This window comes from Alexandromys fortis, unplaced genomic scaffold (genome assembly GCF_014885135.2).
Source record: "Alexandromys fortis isolate MF-2015 unplaced genomic scaffold, M_Fortis_MF-2015_v1.1 scaffold_3, whole genome shotgun sequence".
Lineage (NCBI taxonomy): Eukaryota > Metazoa > Chordata > Mammalia > Rodentia > Cricetidae > Alexandromys > Alexandromys fortis.
Genome location: NW_026067909.1, coordinates 17,676,142 through 17,699,056, shown reverse-complemented (window position 1 = coordinate 17,699,056; position 22,915 = coordinate 17,676,142). Strand labels below are relative to the sequence as shown.

Below are 22,915 nucleotides of genomic sequence, written 5' to 3'. Positions count from 1 at the left end.
AGGTAATTTTTTATTTCTTCCAATTTATTTGTCTTTTTCTCCATTTCTTTAAGGAAATTATTCACCTCCTCTTTAAGGGCCTCAAACATTCTCCTAAAGTTATTTTTAGGTAATTTTCTTCTGCTTCAACTATAGTTTTTTTATTCAAGTCCTTTGTCTGAAGTGGGGATGGTGAAGAGCTTTTACCATTCAGTAGGCTGCTTTTTGTCTTTTTGACTGTGTCCTTTGCTTTACAGAAGCTTCTCAGTTTCAGGAGGTCCTATTTATTTATTGTTGTTCACAGTGTCTGTGCTACTGCAGTTATATTTAGGAAGTATTGAAAGCTACTTCCCACTTTCTATTCTATCAGGTTCAGTGTAGCCAGTTTTATATTAAGGTCCTTAATCCATTTAGACTTGAGTTTTGTGCATGGTGATAGATATTGATCTATTTTCATTCTTCTGCATGTTGACATCCAGTTATGCCAGCACCATTTGTTGAAGATACTTTCTTTTTTCCATTGTATAATTTCAGCTTCTTTATCAAAATTCAGGTATTCATAGGTGTGTGACTAATATCTGGGTCTTTGATTCAATTTGATTGGCTAATCTCTCTGCTTTTATGATAGTACCAAGCTGTTTTCATTACTGTAGCTCTGTAATAGAACTTGATGTCAGGAATGGTGATCCCTCCAGAAGTTCCTTTATTGTACAGAAATGTTTTGGTTATTCTGTTTTTTTTTTCATATGAAGTTGATTATTGTTCTTTCAAGGGCTGTTAAGATAAGCAACCCCAAAACTCCAGCAGGGAACTCCTACTTCTGATAAATACCTTCAGTGATATGGCATGATAGAAGATCAACTCAAAAGAATCAGAAGCCCTCCTATACACAAATGATAAAGAAACTGAGAGAGGAAAACCAGAGAAATATCCCTTTCACAATAGCCAAAAATAACATAAAATATCTTGGGGTGATACTAACCAAAGACATGAAAGACATATTCAACAAGAACTTTATGTCTTTGAAGAACCAAAATGAAGAAGATACCCGAAATTGGAAAGATCTCCCATGCTCTTAGATAGGTGGTATCAACATAGTAAAAATAGCAATCCCACTAAAAGCAATCTATAGATTTAATGCAATCCCCATCAAAATCCCAAAACAATTCTTCATTGAGAGTCTTTCATCTGGTGGGCAACAGGAAGTGGTCTGTGGCATTGGAAAAGCATATAGAAGATCTCAAAGTCTCCCTCCACTGTGACATACTTCCTCCAGCAATACCACACCTACTCCCACAGAGCCAAACATTCTAAAATGCCACTTTTGGGAGCATTTTAATTCAAATCACCATAGGGGTGTATTTTGTGGTATAAGGTTACTGGGGTTGACCTTTGAAAGGAGTATTTGGTTCTTGGATTCATTCCAATTTTATATTCCTGTCATTTTCCTCTTTTCCTTCTCCTCTTCTTCTTTATTACCCTCCTATTCCTCCTCACCTTCCTTTTCCCACATACATTACTGGCCACTGGAAATAAATATCTTTACTCCAGAAATCCTTCTGTTGTTTTCAACCCTTAAATACTATGCCAAATGGCTAGGACCAGAAACCAAGGGAAGGGTCAGTCATAACAATCTTTCTGAGGCTCTAGATCAGAGCTAAGATGGTCACCACCATACTATTTAGAAACTTGGCAATCATCTTTGACTGTAAAAATACTCTGTAAAATTTCCTTTAATATATTGTTGCTTAGCCAGGCGGTGGTGGCGCACGCCTTTAATCCCAGCACTTGGGAGGCAGAGGCAGGCGGATCTCTGTGAGTTCGAGACCAGCCTGGTCTACAAGAGCTAGTTCCAGGACAGGCTCCAAAATAACAGAGAAACCCTGTCTCGAAACTATTTCTTTTTAAAAACTTTTTTCACACTATTTCTTTTTAAAAACTTTCTATTTATCCTTTAAGAATTTTATATAATGCACCCCAATCCTAGCCATCTCCCATCCCTCTCTATCTACCCTCCACCTCTGCCACACACCCAACACCAACCAAAAAATTAAACAAACAAAAACAAGCAAGCATATAAGTAGACAAACAAAGTTCCTGTGAAAACTGCAATGTGCCACATTTCCTGACACAGGATACACTTTTACCCAGATAGCTTTACTTGCAAATGTTCATGGCAATGATTCATTTGGCTGGCTTGAGACCCCTACTACACTAACCAATTTTGGATTCTCACCAGGATTCCTCTCAGGTATCCCGTTGTTTCCCTGTGTCATGGACATTCTGTAGCTTTGATTCTGTTGTGCTGGCCCCTTCACATGCTCCAGCAGTTCATAGATAGGGTCGATATTGGGGTGGGCCGGATCAATACTTTGGATATGTTCCTGGATGGTAGCCGAATTGATCAGTCCACATGCACTCCTGAACTCATGAACCAGTGCCAACACTCCCGCTTTGCCCCTCACATACACTGCAAGAGCCAACTTTCCAGCACTGTGCCAGCCAGGGGCAGGACCAGCTCACCAGAGGCCACAGCCAACAATGGACAGGACTCTCTCCCAGCGTCACACCCTCAGGCTCCTGTCCTGTGCCCGTGCTACCATGTCCAACTCACTGTGCTTCTCATGTAAGGTATGGGGCCACTCCATGGAGTGCTAGAGCTAGCAAAGGGCAGGGCCAGCTTATCAGCTCTTGTGACTTCCAGGCCAGGTGTCCCATATTGCTCTGGTGAGGTATGAGACTAGCTCTCCTGAGTTCATATTCTCAGGGCCAGCTCACTGGCAACATTGTCACCAGGGCCAGCTCTCCTCTGCTGCCCAGGGGAGAAGTGGGGGGTCTCCTCTCCTGATGTTGCAACTGGTAAGGGGTGAGACCAGCTATCCCACTTCCGGGACCAGCTCTCCCACCTGCCATAGGTGGCCAGCAGAGGGTGGACAGCTCTTCCAAGCCCAAGCCACCAGAGTGCCTACAAAGGTTGTGGCAAGCTTTCCCAGGCTCACACCATCAGGGACAGCTCTCCCCCACTTCCCAGGCAAGAGGTTGGAGCAGTTCTCTTGAGTAGTGCCACTGCTGAGGAGTGGGACTGGTGTTCTTACAGCAAGTGGGAATGGAGTCACCTAAGTATGGTGCTGGGATATCAGCATGGCTTCAGTTGACAGCACGGATGGTGAATGTAAACTGTGGTGAAACACAGACCATGGATATAAACACAGACTCTGGCTGAGGGATGAACCCATGACTCTTGGTGCCACCTTAGACCCAGACATCCTCAAGGCAGCCTCGCCCATAGACATCTGAGTGGCCCTCAGTGCAACCCAGGACTCAGTAATCAATATAGACACCAGAAGCAGTAGGACCACAGACCCAAAGGACCTGGATGTAACCATGGTTTCAGGGGATAGGACAGACAATGGACAACTGTAAGGCCTTTGGTGGTACCTCGGACCATGTACATTAACACAGACTATGGCTACAATACGTCCATGGATAGCCTTCAGCATCAACCTGGATCAGAACATCACCATGATCACAGGTGGCGGCACAGGATACTCAGGTCAATTTGGTTCTCAGTGGTATCATGGCTCCCAGACAACTAAACTACCTCAAACAACAGCACAGACCATAGATAATCTGAGTGGCCCTTGGTGGGCACACGGGCCATGGACATCAACTCAGATCTCGGTTCTGACAAGGCCAAAGGACATGATCTTTGGTGGCAGTGAGGACCTAGACATCTCCATGGCCTTAGATGGCATCACAGGCTATTTAAATTAGTATGACCCCAGTGAAAGCAAGGCACCAAAGCTTAACTTGGCTTCAGGTTGCAGCAAAAGGCTCCTCCTACCTGCCTCTTCTTCACAGCCATTAAATCACCAGCTCCACTTGCATCCACAGCACATGAACTGCTGCACTTCTCTCTCTCCCATCTTTGCACCAAGTACTCTATCTTTCCCATGTTTCCATTATACGTTTGTTCATTGTAGTGGCAACTACTGCCCCACCACGTGGAGCCAGGGCAGGCACTTGTGTGGCATCTTCACATTGCTTACTGTGAATAATAATAGGTATTTTTAAAATGATAATTTAGTAAAACAGTATAAAATACAATCCATATTTGTATCGGTCTTTAATGAAAAGCTTGATAATATCTAGGAATGATCCTAGGACACTGCATTCTGAGTGACATTTTTATTTATTCTGTTCTTTGAGCAGAGGCCAATTCCCAGAGTTCCTTAAAATGATGTCACTTTGATGATGGCACCTTCCTCCTTTGCTTGTCTTGAACCTTTCCACCTAGAACACACACAACAAATACCATAAAAAATGTAGATGGACCTGAAATGACACAGAGAATAAAGGCATCTCCTGAATTCATAAGAGAAATCTTATCCTTTACCCCTTAGCTTTTGTAAAAATCTAAGATTCCTATAAAGGACTTGAGTAAATCTGGGAAATAAAAAACAATTATTTCCTAGTAAGTTCTATGAGTTAGCTTTGCTACTTACTACCTTAGTGGTCATAATATTCTCCAAGGAGGTTTGAAGGAAAAAAGCACAGGAAACACATAAAAAAATTAAAAATCCTGCCCATTCTTTTATGTTTAATCTTGTTATTGACCTTGTCATTCTTTCTGTTGTGAACATTTCATGCTTAATGAAACCAAGATGGTGTGAAATTCACAGCAAATAGTCCTTCTCTCAGATGCACTGTGACCTGTGTCCAGTTCTATTTCTTCTGTTATTCATTGATCATAGTGGACCCCCAAGCCTCCAGAAACTACCAGTTTCAGACAGCTTACCAGCACTCATTGGTCTGATAGATTATTCTGATTCTGAAAGATGAAATGCCATTTGTATTTGTGCATACTTGTGAAATATAGGCAAAAATAGCTGTTTCATGGGTTAATGGTTAGGCTCAATGTATTGAGTATTTCCGGCAGAAGGAGGCGGCCCTGGGTTCAAATAATAGGTAATAGTGTGAAAAACTGGGCATGGGCACAAATGCTTCTAATCGCAGTGTTGTGGGAAGAAGAGACAGAATTCTCACTGGTTCTCTTTAGATTCCATCCCATCCCTGGGTTCATTGATAGAATCCTCAGAATGGAAAAAGTATGAACTGAAAACCTATGGCCCTTTGCTGGCCTCTCCATACATACATATGTTACACATTAACACATATACTTCATGTGTTTTATGTGAAGGCAGAGTGGGAAGAAGACCAATTTTTTTACTTTTATCAAGAAGTCTCTGGGTGCATCCTCAAAGAGTTGGTATTTTTTCTAAAGGAATCCAAGCAGATTTGTATCTACAGTTTGAATGGATACAGGGAAGACTCCTATGAGAAACTGACCAAATGGGAAAAAGGTCTAGCTGTCTGACTGCTTGGGAGAGAGATGGTCTGCATGTTATTTTACTTTTCACGTCATAAATGGGAGGTAGAGGTATTACTCACTCATTTTCCACATCTTGGATGGAGTCAGGCAGAGGCTGATTCTTGGTCTCAGGAAGGAGAAGAGGGATAAAGCAACCAAGGAAGGAGAAGGCTCCATAGATGATCCAGGGTAGAGAGGTAGAGTAGATTGCGAGGATCATAAAGAGGGGAGTCAGGGCTCCCCCCACATTAGTAGCAATTCCAGTGACTCCTAATGCTCTTGCCCTTGAAACATAAAATAGAATTAAAAAAAAATAGCAAAACTGAATTTACTGTATTGGGTTTTAGCCAACTGCATTGTTAAGAGAATCAATATGTAGTATATTATAAATTAAGGTTGCTGGTAATTACTTTGCTTTGGAAATTTTTGCTCTTTTTTCATTATACATAACAATCCAAGTTCCCACTCCCTTCCTTCCTCCCATTTCCTCCACATACAGAGAGGGTAAGGCACATCAACAAAATAGAAACACAGAAAACAATCCAAAGAATCAATGAAACAAAGAGCTGGTTCTTTGAGATAATCAACAAGATTGACAAACCCCTATCCAAACTAATCAAAAGGCAGGGAGAGAACACTCAAATTAACAAGATCAGAAATGAAAAGGGGGACATAACAACAGACACTGAGGAAATCATTAGGTCTTACTACAAAAGCCTGTATGCCACAAAATTGGAAAATGTAAAAGAAATGGACATTTTTTTTAACATAAGTACCATATACCAAAATTAAATCAAGACCAGGTGAACAATTTAAATAGACCTATAAAACAGTATAGAAGCTGTCATCAAAAACCTCCCAATTAAAAAAAAAACAGGACCAGATGGTTTTAATGCAGAATTCTACCAGAACTTCCAAGAAGAGCTAATACCTATACTCCTTAATGCATTTCACATAATAGAAACAGAAGAGTCATTGCCAAACACTTTTTATGAAGCTACAGTTACCCTGATACCAAAACTACAAAAGGCTCAACCAAGAAAGAGAATTACAGACAAGTCTCACTCATGAACATCAATGCAAAAATTATCAATAAAATACTGGCAAACCAAATCCAAGAATACATAAAAAAAATATATCCATTATGATCAAGAAGTCTTCATCCCAGAGATGCAGGGCTGGTTCAACATACAAAAATCTATCAATAGAATCCATCATATAAATAAACTGAAAGAAAAAAACCATATGTTCATTTCATTAGATGCTGAAAAAGCATTTGACAAAATTCAGCACCCCTTTATGATAAAAATCTTGGAGAGATTAGAGATACAAGAATCATATCTAAATATAATAAAAGCAGCATACAGCAAGCCAACAGCTAACATCAAATTAAATGGAGAGAAACTTAAAGCCATTCCACTAGAATCAGGAACAAGACAAGGCTGTCCACTCTCTCCATATCTCTTCAATATAGTGCTTGAAGTTCTAGCAATAGCAATAAGACAACATAAGGGGATCAAGGGAATTCGAATCAGAAAGGAAGAAGTCAAACTTTCGTTATTTGCAGATGATATGATAGTGTACATAAGTGACCCCAAAAACTTTCCCAGAGGTCTATAGCTGATAAATAGCTTCAGTGATGTGGCAGGATACAAGATCAACTAAAAAAAAAAATCAGTAGCCCTCCTATACACAAAGGATAGAGAAGCAGAGAAGGAAATCAGAGAAACATCACCTTTCATGATAGCCACAAATAGCATAAAGTATCTTGGGGTAACACTAACCAAGGGAGTGAAATATCTATTTGACAAGAACTTCAAGGTTTAAGTTTTGAGAAAGAAATTGAAGAGTATACCAGAAAGTGGAAGGACCTCCCTTGCTCTTGGATTGGGAGGATCAACATAGTAAAAATGGCAATTCTACCAAAGGCAATCTATAGATTCAGTGCAATCCCTATCAAAATCCCAACAAAATTCTTCACAGACCTTGAGAGAACAATAATCAACTTTAAGCTAAAATTATATAATGGAAGAAAGAAATCATCTTTAACAGATGGTGCTGGCATAACTGGTTGTCAACCTATGGGAGAATGAAAATAAATCCAATATTATCACCATGCACAAAACTCAAGTCCAAATGGATTAAAGGCCTCAATATAAACCTGACCACCATGAGCGCGATAGAGGAGAAAGTGGCAAGTAGCATTCAATGCATGGGCACAGGAGACCACTTCCTATATATAACTCCAGTAGCACAGACAATAGAGCAATAATAAATAAATGGGACCTCCTGAACTGAGAAGCTTCTGTAAAGCAAAGGACACAGTTATTAAGACAAAAAGGCAACCTACTGAATGGGAGAATATCTTCACTATCCCCATATCAGACAAAGGTCTGATCTCCAAAATATATAGGGATCTCAAGAAGCTAGACATTAAAATTCTAAATAACCCAATTAAAAAATAGTGTACTGAACTGAACAGAGAATTCTCAACAGAAGAATCTCAAATGACCAAAAGATACATAAGGACAACTTCCTTAACTATCAGAGAAATGCAAGTCAAAACAACTTTGAGATATCTTACACCTGTCAGAATGGCTAAAATCAAAAACACCAATGATATCCTATGTTGGAGAGAATGTGGAGTAACAGGAACACTCATCCATTGCTGATGGGAATGCAATCTTGTACAATCACTTTGGAAATTAGTATGGTGGTTTCTCAGAAAATTGGGAATCAACCTACCTCAGGATCCAGCAATACCACTCTTGGGAATATACCCAAAAGATGCTCAATCATACTACAAAAGCATTTGTTCAACCATGGTCATAGCAGCATTATTTGTAGTAGCCAGAATCTGGAAACAACCTAGGTGCCCCTCAATGGAAGAATGGATAAAGAAAGTGTGTACTACTCAGTGGTAAAGAACAATGACATCTTAAATTTTGTATGTAAATGGATAGGAATAGAAAACACTATCCTGTGTGAAATAGCTTAGACCCAACAAGATAAATATGGTATGTACTCACTCATTAGTGGATTCTAGCCATAAACAAAGGACATTGAGCCTATATTTCACAATCCTAGAAAATCTAAGTAATAAGGTGAACCCAAAGAAAAACATATATAAATCCGCCTCAAAACTGGAAGCAGACAATATCACCAGGAAAAAGTTGGGAGCATGGGGTGGAGGTGGGTTAGGGGAAGGGAAGGGGGGAGAGAGAAGGGAGAAAGGAAGGGTTGGGGAGACCTTGGGGGAGAGTGATGGGTGAGCTGGAGGAAGGACTGATATGGGAGCCAGGAAGAAGATATCTTAATTGAGGGAGCCATTTTGGGGCTGGCAAGAGACTTGGCTCTAGAGGGGTTCTAAGGTATCCATGGGGATGTCCCCAGCTAGGACCCTGGGCAGTGGAGGAGAGGGAGCCTGAACTGGCCTTGTCCCGTAGTCAGACTCACGACTATCTTGAATATCATCATAGAACCTTCATCCGGCAACAGATAGAGATAGGGACAGAGACCCACATCGGAGCACTGAACTGAGCTCCCAAGGTCCAGTTGAAGAGCAGAAGGAGGGAGAATATGAGCAAGGAAGTCAGGACAGTGAGGGGTTGGTCCACCCACTGAGACAGTGTTCCTGATCTAATGGGAGCCCACCAAAGCCAGCTGGACTAGGACTGAATGAGCATGTGATCAAACTGGACTCTCTGAATGTGGCTGAGAACTGGGACGATCTGAGAAGCCAACAATAATGGCACTGGGATTTGTCTCTACTGTATGTACTGGCTTTTTTGGATCCTAGTTTATTTGAATGCACACCTTCCTAAGCCTGGATGGAAGGGGGAGGACCTTGGACTTCCCACAGAGCAGAGTACCCTTCACTCTTAGGACTGGAGGGAGAGAGGGAAGGGTGAATGGGAAGCGGGAGGAAAATGGGAGGAGGGAAGCAAGTGGAAATTTTGAATGGTATTATTTATAAAGCAATAAAAAAATAATAATAAAGACCAAGGTTTTGGTGTCAGCTGGTCACCTTGGTTCTTAGTATCCAGATCTACCCTCGGTCCTTTGCATACAACCATGACAACTTTAGCAATTCATTCAATACACCAGTTTCATTAGTCCTAATAGCTGAATGTCATAGAGACATTCCTCTAAGAAGAGGAGCAAACGCATCATATTCTAATAGGCTCTGGGATATGTTCAAGAGGCCAACCCTGAGAATTTGTGGTATAGAAAAAGAACAAGTAAATGTAATGAACTAGATAGCCCACTAAGTAAATTAAAGCAGAAAATATCCCAAATGTACAGAAGGCAGACATACTATTTCAAGAGGCATAGAGAACTCCAAAACCACATAATAAAAATAGAAATATTCTGTGACATGTTATAGTCAGTATGCCAAAATACAAGTAAAGATGTAATCCTAAAAGGAACAAAGAAAAGGCAACCACTCACGCACAAGGCAGCAATGTGAGAATTTCCACAGACTTTTTTCCAGCAACCATAAAAGCCAGAAGAACATCAAATGAAATATGTCAAGCTTTGAATATATATGTGTCAGAAAAATGTTTTAGCCAGTAAATTTATTTTTCCAAATCGATGGAGAAATGAGAGTGGCCCAAGACAATTACAAATTAAGGTAATTAATGACAACCAAGCAGGCACTGCAGAAACATTCTTAGTGAAATGATTTGCAAGGAGGAAAAGGAAAGGTGGCTTTCTCCATGTGAGCATGTGCATGCATACCCTTAGTACCACAGATAAACAAACTGCACTTGGAATAGACACAACCATATGCAACGCTGCAACTCAGCAAACCCTCAACATTAATATTGGAGGAAGAAAACAAGCATCAACTGCTGGGAGTCAGGCCAGTCCAAGCCTTTCTCGGAGGCCTTGATGTAAGGCAAATGCAGAGCCAGTTCTGTGTCCTTTTCCAGTACCAGACTTGGCAGCATCTTGTCCTGGGCTGGGGCATGTGGGTTCCAAGTCTTCCTTGTAATTGGTGTGTGACATAGTTGAGACATCCTGTGAACTCTTTGCATAATATTGTTTGATTAGTTCCCGCTATATTTTCCCACCATTTGGTAGCTTTCTGATGATTCTGTCCTATTTCTCCTGAAAAAAGTATAGAAGATGCTTTACTTTCTCAATAAGCATGCTGTCATGAGTCATCAACTCAGGAAGACCTCCTGATCCCAGCTTTCTGTCTTCCTTGTATTTGCATTTGTGGCACTCCTCTCTCAACACTTTTCCATTTGGGATCTTTATTCCTTTAGGTTCTGGTCAATCAATAATACAGAAAGCTAGACCATCACCTAATAAATTTTTAGGAAATGCCAATCTTTTCTATAAAAAAACTTAAGATTAACTAGCTTGAATTCACCCCGAGGAAGTTGCAGACTAATTGACAGATTTAACAAACAAGAACAAAATTGTATGTTGTGGCCAAGAAACAAACTCATCTAGGAAAGACACTAAAAAAAACCCTGAATTGTTGAAATAAGAGCGGCGGGGCATGCAAATGGTGGAACATAAAAACCCATCCTGAAGGAGGTAACCCAGACCCAGGAAGATGAACATGGTATGTATAAGTGGAAACTAGTTGTAAAGCAAAAAGTAATGAGCCTATAGTTCATGACACTAGAGAAGCTAAGTAACAAGGTGAACCCTGTGAAAAAATATATAAATCCAACTGGAAAGGGGAAATAGACAAGATTTCCTGACAAAATTGGGAACACAATGGTGTGGGGAGAAGGAAGGGTAGAAGGGGAAGAGGAGTGGAGGAGAGAGGGAAGGAGAACTTGAGGTAATGGGATAGGTGAGAGAGAGGAGGGACAGAGATGGAGAGCAAGGAAAATGATATTTTGATTGAGGGAGCCATTGTGGGGCTGGCAGGAAACCTGGCACTAGGGAAATTCCCAGGAATCCAGAAGGATGACCCCAGCTAAGACCCTAAGCAACAATGGAGAGGGTGCCCAAACTGCCCTTGCCTAGTAGTCAGATTAATGAATATCCTAAATGTCACCATAGAACTTCATCCAGCAACTGATGGAAATAAAGGCAGAGACCCACAGTGGAGCTGGGCTGAGATCCCAAAGTCCAGCTGAAGAGTGGAAGGAATGAAAATATGAGCAAAGGGGTCAAGGCCATGTGCGGACACCCACTGCAACAGTTTATCTGAGCTGATGGGAGTTCACCACCTCCAGCCGGCAGGGAAGGACCAAACAAGACACTCTGAATGTGAGTGACAGTGGCTGGGGCACACTGAGGGGCCACTGGTAGTGGCGCCAGCATTTATTCCTACTGCTTGTACTGACTTTTTGGGAACCCATAATATTTGGATGAATACCTTGCTCAGCCTAGATAAAGGAGGGAGGTGCTTGAATCTTCCCCAAACCAACGTGCCTTATTCTCTCTGAGAAGTGGATGTGGAGTGGGTGGGGGGTATGTGGAGGGAATGGGAAGAGAGGAGGGATTGGGAACTGGGATTGGTATGTAAAATGGAAAAAAAAAAAGGGTGTTTTTTTTTTCCCTGTTAGTAAAATAAGAAAAAAAGAAAAAAGCCTAAAATTTGAAATGTCTAGCACAAACATAAGGGAAACCAAACTTTGGGTACTGGAGTAAGCCAAACTTTCTAAATAGAACACCAGTGGCAGAAACAAATCCCATTACCAGTGGATGAGACTAAGTGGAGACAAAATCTCTGCACAGCAAAGGAAATGATCCGCAGAGCCTTCAGCTTTGAAGAAAACCTTTACCAGCTACACTTCAGGCAGGGCTGAATATCCAGAATTTACAAATCATAGATATTAAAGACCAAATAAAAAAAAAGATGTTGATCAACAAATAGGCCAGTAAACTGAATAGATAGCATTTAAAAAGAAGGAAGTGAACACAAAATGCCAATACTCTTTTAAAACATGTTCAGTATCCCTAGAAATCATGGAAAGGCAAATTTAAATTGCTTTGAGATATCACCTCACCTTGGTCAAAATAAGTCATCATCAAGAAATATGACAACAAATATTTGAGCAGCTGTATAGAGTGGGGAATCACTAATGCACTGTTGGTATGGTGCAAATTAATACAGCCTCTGAGAAAAATTGGTTTAGAGGTTCCTAAAAAAAATTGCAAAAATAACTACCAAAGGACCAAGCAATTGCATGTTTGGATATAAACACTGAAGCCTCCAAATTTTGTTTTAGAAATATCTGCACTACCATGTTTATTGCTGACATGTTTATGATAGCAAAGACCTACCTGGAATGAATGTTGCTCAGCTGGAATGAAGGTTGAATGGATAATAAAGATGTGCTCTGTGTGTGTGTGTGTATATATAATATATATATATATATGTGTGTATATATATATGGAATCTTACTCTACTCTCAAGAAAAATGAAACTATGCATTTGTAGGACAATGGGTAGACTTAGAAAGTGTAAGTGATACCACACAGCTGTGAAAGGAAAGCCACATTTTATCCCTCATTTGAAGACTGTAGTTAACAATATGCACACATCTGTAAACAAATGTACACATTTGTACAGTGTAACAAGTGTAAAGAGAAGACAGATGGAATATTAGGGAATGTGGCGGGAATGAATTCTTGTAATGGACAGGAGACATAAAAGAGGATATAAAGGTAAATGTTTTGTCAGTTCTGTGTCGTGAACTTCTCTCACTTTTGGTGGTGGGTGAGGACAAAAAATGTATTTGATAGTGAAAGTGTAAAATTGGATGTGAAACTCTACAGCTTAAGAATTGCTGTTCTAACTGGATAGAAGTTCTTGAAATGCATATATCTTGTATCTGGCTAATTTTGGTCTATGTGATGTTCATTTTGTTCTCAAAGATTTTTTATGCTAAAATTTATAATGTTAAAAGTTTTGAATGAGGGAGAGAGATTGGTAGCATGCATTGAGATGAAATGATGTGGAGAAGGGCTGAACTAGCAGAAAGAAGCGCTTGCAGAAGGAGGTACAAAAGGCTGAAAAAATTATGATAATGTTATGACGAAACCCATTACTTATATGCACTTTAAGACAGGTCCATGAGCACATGCAGGGGTGGTTGAGCACACCCACATATACACACATGAACACCAAGATATGAGGGCAGAGGTGGCACCAGCTGAAAAGAAGAAACACAGCAGCCATGGCACACAGGCAATAGTGATAGAGGTGAACATGACCGCAGTGCAGTCTATATCTGTAGGAAAAATGTTAAAACAAAAATAAATGTCATAAAAACCTAATTAGAAATGAAAGGAACAGAATTCTTATCCCTCACATTACTTATGTTTTGGGTGATTCCAAATAGTCCTATATGATCTTTCTTATTGCATACTGCTGGTTCACAGATGGATTTAATGTATCATACATAAATCAAACTTTTGATAACTTTGACCAGTTTTGTAATCACTACAATTGATCACTGTTGATAGCTACCCAGGTGTTTACACCAAGTCATGTACCTGATCACAGTGGGGATTAGCTCACTTGCGTGTAGATTATTACCACTAATAACCGCATAAATATTTGCTCCGGTCAGTGTTATCAAAACTGCACACAGTATCTGCATTTCTGTGAAGAGGAAAATAAGGAACAGTGGTCATTGTCAGGTGAAGGAAATTGCTTTCCGCCCCTGAGGGTGGAATATAAAGTGGAAAAAATACACAGAGGTAAACGTCCACAGTTACGATTAATTTAAGAAAGGTGACCTATCTTCATGTACTGGTTTATGGAGAATCAATACTTGTGGCAAACTTCAGTAGGAGAGAGCTTAATGAAACTAAGGAGATGCTAATCAACTTTCATCTTTTCCACCCACTACCTCACTGTCCTTCCAACATAATGTAGGGCTTTCATGGGAAAATTAACGAGGTCTGTGTACACATTCAAACACTCAACCAGAATATGACATGGATAAGAATGGTGGAGAGTGAACTCGACCAGAGTACATTTTCTATACACCTGCATGACTGCCAAAAACAAAAGTAACATTAGAAGAATAGAAGTTGTATTTCTCATGGCACTCGCATTTTGAGAGACTCCAAATATTCACACAAGATGTTCATTCATTTTCAATGCTCAATAAGACAGATGTAGACAAGCTGGGGATCAGCTCTGTTTCAAAGAGTGTCTCAAGATTCAAGAATAAGGACTTCTAAGACAATCATCAGCGTTTTCATAGAGCCATTTTCTATTAACTAAGAAAAGTCTTAAAACCTTGAATATTGGAAGGTATTTTTGAGAAAAGACAAGAGTCGGGAGTTGCTGCTGACAATCAAGAGTCATGAAGATTTAAAACACACCCTGAGTGTCAGCAGAACTTGAAGACGGCCTGAGTACTGTACTCAATGCACGCACCCACTTATCCCCACAGCTGAAGTGTGGCAGTCCCACTGCCTGCCCCACTCCGACTGTGTTTCACTTGCTTTGCACTTCAGTACAAGCAATATTAATATCTTGATACAACTTTCACAACTAGGATTGTACTTGTAGCGACCCCAGAGACATAGCTGCATTCATACAGCTTGTGAAACATCTTGTCACTGAAGTTGAAGCAACAAGACTCAGTGGGACAGACGAAGTGTCATTTCTGATTGTAATTGTAGTATCTGAAACATACATTACTGCTATGAAAATATCATTGAGCTTGAATGAGGTAGGGGCAGATACTCCAGAGTGATTGCAGAGAGGACAATGAAGCAGAAAATGATGTAATTATATTTAATTTAAAATGTAACTAAGCAATGAGCAAATGATCCATTACTGACCTGCAGATACTTTGGTATAAATGGCTTCGTGTTCCAGATACTTTCACATATTTAAACTAAACTTACTGATTTTTGTCTCTTCTCTCAGTATGTGAGTGGAAGAATATTTCTCAATGTCTGGTTACAGAAAATTCTCTGGATGTATTTTTTTCTCATCAATAGGAAGGACCTGTAAAGCATTGAAGAAAGGGGACTGGATATTTTCCCCCTTTCACCATAAACTCTTTATTCACCTTCAGGAGCAGACACTGTGGCCAGCATGAAGATCCCCAACAGGAAAGAGAAAAAGAATTGACTTATTCTACGGCCAATCCGATTCATCAAAATCATTGCAGCAAAAGAGGCTGGGATGGCTGATGCAGCTGTGAGACACTGCACCAGGAAGACATTACTTTTCAGGTGTTGGAGATGGATGATAAATCCAAATGCAGGTATCGCTGTTGTAAATCTGTAAGAAACAAAGAGGAAAGTCACATATACTACTTAGAATTCATGTCCAAAAACAAGAATATGATTATCCCCAGAAGTTTATTTTAGTTGATAAAGTATAATATAGCCTATCTGTATTTTGGAATATTTACTTGACTGATAATTTAATAATGATCATGAAATCATCATATGTAGATGTACATCATATGTACATCATATGTAGATCATTGCTGTTGGATTTTAAGGAGAGGTAGAGACTTTGTGGGAGGCACGATAGATCCAGTTAGATTTTTAGAGATTTTTTTTCCTATAACTTGAACTTGGTAATGATTATAACTTTTTTCAATTTTAAAAATATTTTGTTTATACAAGAGAATCATATACAGTGTTTTTGGTGACAGTCTTCCTCAATTCTTTCTCATAACTTCTCCAAGGCCCACAAGTGCATTCTTACCACTCCGAGCTTCGTGGTCTTTTTGTTTTTCATTAAAAATAGATTTTTTATACGATATATTCTGAATAAGTTCCCCCTCCCCCAACTCCTCCCAGTTCTTCTTCACTTTCCCTTACATGTGGGACTTCAGTCTTACTGTCTCTCATTAGAAAATACACAGGTATCTAATGAATCACAATATATTATGGTAAGATAAAGCATAAGTAATTCAGAATAGGACAAGATAAACAAACAAAAGGAAAGGAACAAAAAAGGAAAGCAAAAGAAACACATATAGATGCAGAGATACATGTTCACACACACAGGTATCCCATAAAAACACAATACAGGACTCTATAAGGTAAACATAAATGAATTGTAAGATAAAGAACAAAATGCCCTGACACAACATTATGGGACAGAATAAAATCCCTCCAAAGATACCATTGAGCAAGATTTGTGTTGGTCACATACTGTTGAGAATGGTACTTGCCCTTAAGATTGGTGGTTCTTTTCTCTGTTGAAATACCCTTGGAGGAAACTAATTTTTTATTTGTAAGTGAACTGGACTCTCCTGTGGCCCTAACTGGGCTTTCTCCAAATGAGGATATTATAACTTTGCATTTGTTTGTATTGATTGAAATGTATATACTTGTATAGTTTACATTTGAAATTTTGTCTCCTTTAAAATGGAAAATGGCAAATGGTGAGCACAGAGAAGTCTGGAATATGATTGAAGATTCATCATGAGTCTGTGTTGATAAATCTGTCAGGGTGCTGTAGACATACCCCTTACTGTATAGTTAGTTCTGTATTTCTATATTCAAAACCCCTTGAATGCCAGAAGATATAGAAATCCCATTTTTTATCTTCAACTTGGTTGTTGGGAAAATTCATTTCTATACTATTTTAAGAGTCACCATGTGAAGCCTACCTCAAAAGGCACAGGAGAAACATACGCTTTCGCAAGTTGGGGGTGCGGAATAAGTCACACAGAGCAGGTTCTACTTGTGCTGCCTCCAGCTCTTCCCTCATGGTGGTCCTCACAACCTTCAGCAACAGCATCAAGAACTGTTTAGTTCTCACAAAATATTGAGCACTCACAGAATACCAGAGCAGTATCTACTAGTTCTATCTAGTGAAAAACACAAACATCAGGGGACCTAAGGAAAGCATAATCAAAGGAATAGGAAGTGAGAGCCAAGTAGATAAAGGAAACTCATGCTTTTTCTAGATAGGATCCTCGAAACAGTATGTGGCTACAGAATGCGGCCATCAAGTGAAGAGTTATTAAGAATCTTGTCAAATCTGGAAAAGGAGGGGAAAAGGAGTGGGGGGAGGGGGAGAGGACGGGGAAGGGGGAGGGAAATGGAAGGCGGGAGGAGGCAGAAATTTTTTCAATAAAAAAGAAATAATAAATGAATTGCATAAAATAAAAAAGAATAAATGAATTGCATAAAATAAAAAAGAATCTTGTAAAAAAAAACTCCAGTCATACCATAATGACTCTATAGGTAAATATAAATACAAGGCTCATCTGAGACTCAGGTGGTTCTCTTTTTTTCTGAAAGCCTGTGAAATGTTTCTTTATTTTGGAAATCATAGTACCAATGCTTTTACCTTCATAACTCAAAATTTTATATAGAAATACATGATTTCCTTCTAGTATTCAAGGGAACAGAACAAACATTCCCATTTCAAAAGAGAAGAGTAGGTATATAACAACAAACAACTGGCTTAATGCAGGGCTGAAACTCAGAAGGGAAAACATTTAATTCTGAAGGTCTATATCTGGCATCTAGTGCTCATAATAGAATCTTCTGATGACTAAAGAAATTTAAGTAGTCTTTAAATGTCTTTGTCCATAGCCATAGGTTAATGCTCCTGGAAGCTTTAATAAAGAAGATTTTGCATTTATTGAGTAGCAGTCTTTGAAGACTCGCAACTGTCAAAGTAATAAGAGCAAGTGACTATTCAGTATCACCTCTAAGAGAAATGTCTTTTTCACTCCTTTCGAGGTTATAGAAACACCATGGAAAAGGTGAAGGTAAGGTCCTTGAGAAGTGGTGGAAAGTGTGTGATTCCTTCTTACAGACATGCATTGGACGTTGGAACTTTGAACTTTCATCACCTGTGTTTACCTGCACAAGACCTGCTAATGTTATGACAGTCAAAATACCAATTTTGAGAGTAGATGGAATTCTGAGAGAAGAGCTCATAAGCCCCATCTCTGTTTCACAATCTGTGTGTAGTTAGTCATTGTTAATTCACAGGGCCTCACAAAGCCATACTCCCTCCTGAGGAAATATGGACAGCTAATGGTTGTTGAGGGAGAGATAGACATTTCTTCAGTAGTGGACCCATAGGTAAGTTGCCCATGTTTCTTAAATCCTCAACACATTTCAGTAAATGACCTTAATTAAACAAATTAGATCACAAAAAAGAAAAAAAAGATACCAAAAAAGACTAGGGTAATAGAAGGTAGAAATAGAACTTGTTAGGAAGTATATGAGAATCATCAGGTATGGTAATATTGAGGGGGTATAAGTGAATCAATACAATATATGTATGTATAGAGTTTCAGACTTAATTCATTGTGTATAGCTTCTATGTTCTAATAAAAAGTTTAAAATTGAAAGAAATAATCAATGAAGGTTTTTTCTTACAAAGTCATCGTTGAATGAAAAAACTGCATTTAATGATTTAATAAAAGGAAATTGTCTCTTGGGCAGTAACCCATAAACTGGTGAACCTTGTGTTTCCTATATGTCATAATGAGCTTGCATTATGCTCACCTCTATGGTTAAGGTGTCTTCAGAACTCTTCATTCCATTCATACGTGCAGCTCTTCTAAGTTCCTGCAAGCCCTTCTGGGGTTTGTTGGTCACAATCAGCCACCGAGCTGACTCAGACAGCCACCTATTCAAGAAGATATTGTTCATATTTCTCAAGGAGTCATATTACTATATACTAAATTTATTATTGAGCAGTTTTATTAAAATTTTAATATTTGTCAGTCATTCAGTTATAGCAAGAATGTATAATCTTATATCATGAGGTACATTGCCTAGGAAAACAGGAAATGACCAGCCATTCGGTGCACCTGTATTCCTAGAATGTAGACCTGGAGCCACACTGGTCTGTCCCCCTCACGTGGATCCAGATTTTACTAGAAGTCATACAACTGACTGTGAGGGACATTTCATCAGATAATTTCCATAGTTCTTGTTCAGTTGTAAGGAATGCTTGTTTATCTTACATCTGTGCCTTAAATTAAGAACCCTGAATACATTTTTCCTTAATCATACCACCCACATGAGCAACTAAAGTTTGTCTTCTGGACACAACAGGACTGACACATATATGCACTTACAGAGATGGTGACAAATGCATTTCTTATGTACTGATTTCACAGATATGGTCATCTCAGGATTGCAAAACAGAGGAGGAAAGAACGCTCATACCTTGTGGGTATAAGGAGGAAAAATACTGGCACAGACACTACCAGCTGGAGGTGGTGCCAGTTTCGAAATATAAATGCCAAGCCTGACATTAGTATGAGTCCAAAACTTTGAGCACACATTGACAGTGTTGTGACCAAGGCTTTGAATTTATGGCTTGTCCATTCTAACACTGAAAGGAAAGAAAAATGAACCTTGATTTCTACCATGGGTGGGAAGGATATCACATCAAAGAAAAGGTTGAACAATGTCCATCAAAAACTCTGACTTACTGAGCAAAACACTATTTGTGTGTATGGGTATGACACAAAGCCCTGTTAGGAAGCGAAGTAAGCAGTAGATGAAGAAGGTGGGAGCCATGGCTGCACAGGTCCCACTGACGGCCATCAGCAGTAAAGCACATATGAGGGTTAACCTCCTCCCAAACCTAAGGAAAAGACAAAGATCCCATCAGGGAAACAAACAGTTGTTAAAAATAGCACACAAAAATATTTTGTGTAATCCCCATGGTTAACTTTTCTCTTTTTCTAAACCATATCTATCATATTGTCTTAAACTTCCTTGAACTTCTTCCATGTCTAATAAGAATTAGTTCTGTGTCAACACAACACATAGACTTTTAAACACTAACAGAAATATCTGTTTGTGTTTAGTGATCTCCAGGGTCAAAGGTGCAGATAAAGGAACAAATCTGTAAGAACTGTTTTTTAAAAGAGTGAGTGAGTTGTAGCTGATGAAAATACTCACATGCAGAGAGAGCTGCAAAGCACAGACACTCACCTGTCTGATAAGTGTCCAGCTAGGAAAGGTCCTATCAAATTTCCAACCATGAATATAAATTTAGACACTGAAACCAGTACCTGAGATCCACACACCAGGTCCCACTGGAAGAGAAGGAAATCATGATGACACACTATACTGTAAATTGTTCAAAATTTTTCAATGTGAACTTCCAAATCCTTACTCTCCAGCTTCCCATTTCATTATCACCTGACTTCTACCATCCAGTCTCAGCTTTATCAATTCTATTTTCTTAGGGAGGTTCCTGTATCCAAGTAGGTTGTAGTAGTGAGTTGTTACCTTTGTTCAGAAATTGTCAAATGAGGTCCTAGAATACAATAATTCATGATCCTTATTTTTTTTTACTGTATCCTATGTACCAGGGCATAACCTCTTCCATGACTCCTCTTAGAGCAGAGCACAGACAGCACCTGTTCACTATCTTATTTATTTACTTGTATAGTTATGTCAATAGAGAGAATGGAACTTAGGGCTCATGCTTGGATGCAATGAACTACAAACTACCCACTTTGCTCATTACTAAATCTTGAACACTTGAGTATTTGAGTGCTCCAGGTGCATTCTGTCGTGAACTGCATATTTAGCCATCACTGTAGCTTTCTACAACCCTCTAGATATCTTAAAATTGAAGTCAAAGCTGCATAATGGTGACTTGGCACAACACATGGGCAATTTATAAAATAAAAGAATCACATCTTTTACATACATTTCCTTATTATTATTTCATTCATTCTTAGAATTTCAAATGTGTATAGAAAGCAGTATGAAAACCTCAAACATTTATATCCCCTAAAACTCCAAGATGCCTAAACACATCCCTCTCCAAATTTCATGTCCCTTCTAATTTCTTTCTTTCTTTCTTTTTTTTTTTTTTTTGCATTTCTGTTGCTTGGATAATGTTTCCTTTACGTGCACTGGAGCATAGGTAACCTAGTACTGGCCTACCCCTAAAGTAAGATAATAGTCCCTGCCCCCAGGAACCAACAACTACTAACAGATCTTCAATGAAGCGTGGGGCGCCCTGAGCTTTGCTCCCATCAATGCTGGAATTTTGATTGCTTGATCTTGTGCTGGTCTTGTGTAACCAATCACTATTTCTGTTATTTCATGTAAAAGGATGCTTCCTCCTCTTTCAAATTCTTTTCATTGCTCTTAAAAATTTAAATGAAAATACATTCACATCACTTCCATCCTTCTCTTTCCTCCCTCCAATCCCCACCTCCAGAACCTCCCTGGAGCATGGCCATAAAGCCTTATGGAAATTTACTCTTTGAGTAAGCTAATTTTAAAATATAATTTAAAAGAAGGAACTTGAAAGAGGGTAGAATATTTGGGTGGCCAGTGATTCTTGCCAAAGACCTGGGATGGTAAGGAGTAATCTCTGTACTAGACATATGTAATAATAGTATATGTATTACTGGTCAGGAAAGGTTCATAGGTATCCAAAACAATACAAGCTGTCATTATTGCACATGGTTATCTACTGTAACTAAATGTTAAGACCCTATTCCTGAAGACACCATGCAAGATTTTTGCATGTCATAGAGAACACTGTAAAACCAAAATGGAAACTTTCTACTTGTTGGCTGCATTTCATAGTTCCAGATGTTGTGGTGTAGACTGCAGGTGGAGAAAAGACATCAATGGCCTTACCTAGCACTTTATCCTACATATGACAAAACCAACCTACAGGGCAGTATGGTCATTGTTGCACTAGGAAAACAATCATTTCTGATTGGATTTAAAGTTTCCTACAGAGGCAGAAAGTCATATCTGATATTGTAAATCATCTTAGAATCCCATGGCTTGGAATGAGATAAGACCAGGAGGAGGAGGAGGAGGACGAGGAGAGAGAAGGAGGAGGAGGAGAAGGAGGAGGAGGAGGAGGAGGAGGAGGAGGAGGAGGAGGAGGAGGAGGAGGAGGAGGAGGAGGAGAAGGAGAAGGAGAAGGAGAAGAAGAAGAAGAAGAAGAAGAAGAAGAAGAAGAAGAAGAAGAAGAAGAAGAAGAAGAAGAAGAAGAAGAAGAAGAAGAAGAAGAAGAAGAAAATTTATTGAAGTCACTTACCTCAGTGACAGTGGTGGAGAGGAAGGTATTTCTTTCATACACCCAACCATCCTCACAGGGCTCTGTGTCTGGTTTTGTCACATTGGAGAACGTGCCATTCAAATGAAGGAAATGCCACTGTGGTTGAACAAAGCGACGACACTTGTCTGGCCTGGAGTTAGAGTCCAGTGGGATGGAGATCCTCAGGAGGTCATCTTGGCTCAGGATCCCACTGTCAATATCAGAGGCAGTATCATTATCAAGGACGTGGACCCAGCAGCGATGATCAGGGATGGCTGCAGTGAAGTTCTCCAAAACAGTCTGAGGTGTCAATGTGGCATTGCAGATCAGAAGGAAAGCTATCTGAAGGATCTGAAATCTCCCCATATTTCCAACTCGATTCAAGAGATCCTGAAACGCCATTGAGGCAGAATGACTGTCTCCAATGGGAAATAGAAATGGTTATAGCTATGAGAGTATAAACCTTTAAATAAATTTCTGTTTGATGGAAATACACTAAATATTGTTGGTCTTGACCTCTTCTTAATATGACTGTCTTCACATAACATTAGTGTCATAGAACTGTGATCTGTTGTATTGTTGGTATTAGGGAGGGA

General features: G+C 39.4%; 1 protein-coding gene and 1 long non-coding RNA gene across 3 annotated transcripts in view; one reads left to right on the top strand and one right to left on the bottom strand.

Moving 5' to 3' along the window:
* Positions 1–15,493, top strand: part of LOC126498438 (uncharacterized) — a 25,432-nt gene extending 9,939 nt beyond the window's left edge. The window contains exon 3 of the long non-coding RNA XR_007590830.1: positions 15,370–15,493. This is a non-coding gene — a long non-coding RNA (uncharacterized lncRNA). The remainder of the gene's footprint in view (positions 1–15,369) is intronic.
* LOC126498435 (solute carrier family 22 member 19-like) lies at positions 4,077–22,915 on the bottom strand. Of its 2 annotated transcripts, XM_050137100.1 has the most exons (10): positions 22,320–22,914; positions 20,234–20,337; positions 19,726–19,880; positions 19,457–19,625; positions 18,788–18,911; positions 16,927–17,042; positions 15,364–15,578; positions 13,826–13,934; positions 5,431–5,634; positions 4,077–4,272 (listed from the first exon to the last, which is right to left on the bottom strand). In XM_050137100.1, exons 1-10 carry the CDS (start codon positions 22,719–22,721, stop codon positions 4,212–4,214), a joined length of 1,659 nt encoding a protein of 552 aa, XP_049993057.1. In that variant the 5' UTR covers positions 22,722–22,914; the 3' UTR covers positions 4,077–4,211. The 2 variants fall into 2 exon arrangements, with proteins under 2 accessions (XP_049993057.1, XP_049993058.1); XM_050137101.1 differs by lacking the exons at positions 4,077–4,272; positions 5,431–5,634 and adding an exon at positions 5,641–10,465 and having other exon boundaries at positions 22,320–22,915.